This window comes from Lactuca saligna, chromosome 2 (assembly GCF_052625555.1).
Source record: "Lactuca saligna cultivar CGN05327 chromosome 2, ASM5262555v1, whole genome shotgun sequence".
In the NCBI taxonomy this organism is placed as follows: Eukaryota; Viridiplantae; Streptophyta; class Magnoliopsida; order Asterales; family Asteraceae; genus Lactuca; species Lactuca saligna.
Window position 1 is genome coordinate 79858360 of NC_136418.1, and position 5239 is coordinate 79863598.

A 5239-nucleotide genomic window follows, 5' to 3' on the forward strand; every position below is an offset into this window, starting at 1 on the left:
AAAAAAAGATTATAAAATAGTAAAAATATTTTTAAAAAATGGATTTAGGTATATATGGTATATTAAATGATTGAGAAGAGTAAATTTCATATTTCAATATATATTGGGTAAATTCTTTGTCATAAAGAGGTAACATAAGGGTCTTTTATTTCAAGTATTTTAGTTGAATGATGAATTTGGATATATTGTACCGAAATGTGAAGTTATAAAGATGAGACTCAAAACTATCTTATTTCTTACTGAGAATGCTCTGTTATGATAGTTCCTAATTCTTTGCTATAATGTTAGCCTTTTTTTAGTCAATGTTGACCGATTTAATAATGATAGTTACTTTATTTATATCCATTTATTTTTTAATCATCTTTACACAATTAGTTTTTTTAATGGTTTTGGTTGTTATTGAATAGCTCAGATAAGGTGAAATCTTGGGAATATATGTAAGTGAGTTTTAGGTTGTTATCACAATAAAATGTTTGTGATTATTATTTTGACACTATAGCTTCAATAGTTAAATGTAGTTAAAGAATGTTATTTTAGTGAATATTATTTGAAAATAAAGGTTCACAGTTAAAAGGTGTTGTTACTTTAGCAAAAGGTTCACAGAGGTGTTGTTACTTTGGCAAATATTGTTTGAGATTAGTAATGCAATGACATCAATACATAAATAAATAAAATATTTGTTTTAATATACATTTGCAAACACTCCATGATCAAAATAGTGCATAGATTTAAAAGCAAATAACATATTTGAGACAATGTATAGATCCATGTCTTTCAACCCTACAAAACAATATATTTTAGATAATGTATAGATCCATGCCTTCCAACCCTGCAAAAGGAGTAATTTTTAATGGTTTATTAGATAATAATATAAAGGATTTATCAAATTTACAACTTATTTATGTTAACTAATATAGTTATGTAAGTTTTAACTTTTTTTTGGTCAATTTGTATATAATTAAATGAAACTCTTACCATCTCGTGTGTATATAAATGATCGAATTTTATAACAACTTCAATAATAACGATATAAATTGATTAAAATGAATTTCCTTATATATTTGGACAAAAATTTGAAGCTTCACATAAACAATTCATTTAAAAAAAAAAGAGTAAAACCATCGATAAATGGTGCAACCACAAAATTTGTAATTTAGTATGTTGAATGTATACAAGTAGATTTTAAAATTGTTATAAAGATGCTTGTTTGTTTTTTCAGTATAGAATATACAGAGATCACATCACATTTATATTTTGATGGTGTTGTCCAACCAATCTCATCTCATTTCATCATCACCCCCAGGCCCCAAACCCCTCACCATCGGTTGAGCACTATGCAGAAATTCACACCCAATCCATAATCTTGAATTAAGAACCAAATCAATACTGCTTCAACTTACAAATTTCACTCGACAATGATGATAACCTCCTCTTCATCTTCGTCCAATTCCGCAGTAGCAGCAGCACCGTCGCCATTAATCCCGACAATCATTCTACTCCTACTATGTCTTCCTGGTCTCTTTTACTTAGCCCCACACATCCTCCCTCCACCGCCAACACCACCCATCTCCTTCCCCGAGGAACTTGAAGATCTTTCCCTTTTCCGGAGGGCCGCTGCCGTTGAATCAAACGCAAACAACCCATCTAGACCTAAATCCCATCTCGGATCCACCAATTCTAAACCCAAAATCGCCTTCCTCTTCCTCACAAACTCCGACCTTCACTTCGCCCCTTTATGGGAACGGTTCTTTAATGGCAACAAATCAAATCGTCATCTCTACTCTTTGTATGTTCACGCCGACCCAACTGTGAAGACCAAAATCAAAAGCCCTGGTGGGATTTTTTCTGAAGATCGATTCATTACTGCTAAGAAAACTCATCGTGGAACCGCCACTCTCGTCTCCGCCGCTCGTCGTCTCCTTGCCACCGCACTACTCGACGATCCTTCTAACGCGTTTTTCACGCTTATCTCCCAGCATTGCGTACCCCTTCACTCTTTCAACTTCTTTTACGATACCCTTTTCGAAGTTAAATCGCATCAAATAGCCGAATTGCGACATTTGAAGTACAAAAGCTTCATCGAGATAATTTCCAAAGATCCCAATATTTTGGACAGGTACAATGCCAGAGGGAAAGGCGTGATGGTTCCCGAAGTTCCATTTAATAAATTTCGAATGGGTTCACAGTTCTTTACGCTGACGCGGAGGCACGCACTGCTTGTGGTCAGTGATCGGCGGCTATGGAAGAAATTCAAGCTGAATTGTCTGAGGCCGCAATCGTGTTACCCTGAAGAGCATTATTTTCCAACATTGTTGTCCATGGAGGATCCAGAAGGGTGTACTGGATATACACTGACTCGTGTGAATTGGACTGATAGTGTTAATGGACACCCACATACATATTACCCGCCGGAGGTGTCGCCTGAGCTCATCTACAAGCTACGACAATCTAATTTCTCAAACTCTTACATGTTTGCAAGAAAGTTCTCACGGGATTGCTTGCAGCCATTGATGAACATGGCCACGGAAGTCATTTTCCGGGACTGAATTCTTTTGAGTTTTCTGGTAATCCCCTAACATTTCTATTTGATCTTCTATACTTAAATGTGGTTAAACAGCTATAACTGGGAATGCACTGGTAGATTATTTCATGGGAGTTGTTGATCAAACATGATAGATTTGCTATATGTGCTGATAGAAAGTGACACTTTTAGGTGTGATTGCCGTATGCTTATGTTCTTTAGTGGGACTCATTTGTCTCTTCTCTTTGTTTAGCATCATCACTTTCTGGGGTTAGGCAATGAATAAAATACATTAATATGAAGTAAAGTTCTAAACGAAAGGCCAATTTTTGGTCCCTAGTAATTAATATAGGTGTCTGTTTGCTAGGCTTTGCTTGCTTAAATTGTTTGAATTTTCAAGATAGCTTAACCTCTTGGTTTACTCACATTAGGTTGGCATTTTGTGCGTGGGTGTTTAAAGAGAAAAGAAGTTCTTATATTTGATATAATAGTGGTAGTTTAAGGTATACTATTAAAATAAAACATTTATGCTTATAAAATAGGGAGGCGGATGATTTGATTGTTGTTACAAATCTCATTTTGTAATGGGAAATTTTGAGAAAGAAACTATGGTTGAAAACATCCCCTTTGGAAGATATGCCAAATACTGAAAAATGTGTCTACCCATAGATTAGAATATGGGTAAAGATAGTCAGCAGTTTGAACTAATAGCTGCACCACGTAAAAAAATAAAAAGCATGATAAAACATTGTGCAAAATGCAGGTAACCTATTTATCAATTTAGCCACTTGACTATTCTCTAGGGATAAATTATTATACTTTTCTGACTGTTTTCAAGTCATAAATCATTTTTATTAGTTACCAGGTTTTTTGAAAAGGACAAAATACAGAAAGCACAACATACTTTCACCAATTTATCGATTTAGTCATTAAATTCTTATTAGTTTTTATAATTATCATAATATGATAACAAGTTTGGTAGCTAAATTGATAAAATGGTGAAAATGCGGTATGCATCTATTTATTTTGCCATTATATATATTTCTCTGTACTGATTAAAAAGTTATACTTTTGTCGGTTTGAAAATACAATTTTCCTCAGTTACCCTGAGCTGAAAAAAAGTGAAAAATATAAAAAAGCACAACTCTCTCACCAATCTATCAGTTGAGTCAATGAAGTATCATTTTTTATGTTATACAGAAGATAGTTAAGTAGCTAAATCGATAAAACTTTAGAAGCGCGATGTGTTTATCTATATTCCGTCCAATATGTTTTTTAGTTTATATCACTTAGTTATGTGAACCATAAGATAACTTCTTTCTCTGACTCGTTACTTACACATAAATATAAATATAAACATAAATCTAAACACAAACACAACTGCATCCTCAACTTTTTAGGATCTTCGAATTCTGGTACCCATACAAAATTGGGAGCAACAAGTGACCTAACTTGTTAGAATTTTGTATCAGGAAGATAACTCTACTAACCCTATGCTAGAAAACTGAGTTTAAAGATGACAAAATAGTTTGAGTTATAAGTATTCTGGCTAAGTATGTTACACTTGAGATGTTCACTATTTCTTCTTGTATTCACAGCCATACACCCAAGTGCTACTGGAAACTGTAAAAAAAAAGGCTAGTTAAAGGTATTCATGCCTAAAACTCAAAAGTTAAAAACCAGCACAAATGCTCAAGCAAGAAGAAAAAGAAGAAGAAGAAGAGGTGTTGACAGAAGACAATGAGCAAACAAAGATGTGGGGTTTGGAGTGTGTAACATAAGCTAATCATCCTCTGCTAGTACTAATTACTTGGAGGTCGGTGTAGTCCTTGAGTGGATTTTTTATTTTATTTTTTACTTTTACTTAACTTGTACTCCGTTTCTCCTAAGTTTTCTTACTTTTACCTTCCATGTTTCTTATGTAATTCTATTTCTTTGACAAAATTTTGAAGTTAAGTTACCTATTTGTTCATTGTATATGTTGTAAATAGTTTGATTTGTTTATCTTGTTATTTTGTATGGAGTGCTTTTTTGTCTTTTTTCTTTTTACAGATAATAGCAAAATGTAAGAAGTACACTACATTGTCTATATTGGTAGCGAAACGTAAATACATTGCTATTATGTGTAAAAGAATATCTATAACTAGGTTCCTATTATTTGTAAAAGATTACAAGTATGTTGCGATTATAAGTAAAACACATTGCAATTATGAGTAAGCAATAAAATATAGAGCTATTATGAGTAAAAAAATGTAGGTATGTTGCTATTATGGGTAAATAAAATGTTAGTGTGTTGTTACTAGTATGGGTTAATTATATTATACTACCCATATTGGTGGCACAAGTAAAATACGTTGCTATTTCCTACATTTTGCCTTTTTTCCCTTTATCTCTTCCATGTTTCATACATGTGTTTCTACATTCCATTTCTTTCACAAACTTTTGCAGTAAAGCTACCTATTAGTTCACTACATATGCTCCCAATAGTTCACGACTTTAATTATCTTTGTTAATTTCTGTGGGTAATTTGATTTAACAAAGTATGGTATGGGATTTCTATTTTTTCGTTGGGCAAAATAAGAGGATATAACAATGGGGTTTAGTCTTTTTACCAATATTTACCTGTAATAGCAATGTACTTTCCGTACTTCCATTTTTTTTTTTTCTGATAGTAGCAATATGTGACATAATAACAATGTTTTTCAGACTTGTTTTTGA

General features: G+C 32.9%; 1 protein-coding gene across 1 annotated transcript; it reads left to right on the top strand.

Moving 5' to 3' along the window:
- Positions 1 to 1216: 1216 nt before the first annotated feature.
- LOC145031094 (glycosyltransferase BC10-like) lies at positions 1217 to 4493 on the top strand. The gene is made up of 2 exons (XM_078979583.1): positions 1217 to 2564; positions 4120 to 4493. The coding sequence occupies exon 1, from the start codon at positions 1416 to 1418 to the stop codon at positions 2544 to 2546; it is 1131 nt and encodes a 376-aa protein (XP_078835709.1). The 5' UTR covers positions 1217 to 1415; the 3' UTR covers positions 2547 to 2564; positions 4120 to 4493.
- Positions 4494 to 5239: the final 746 nt, after the last annotated feature.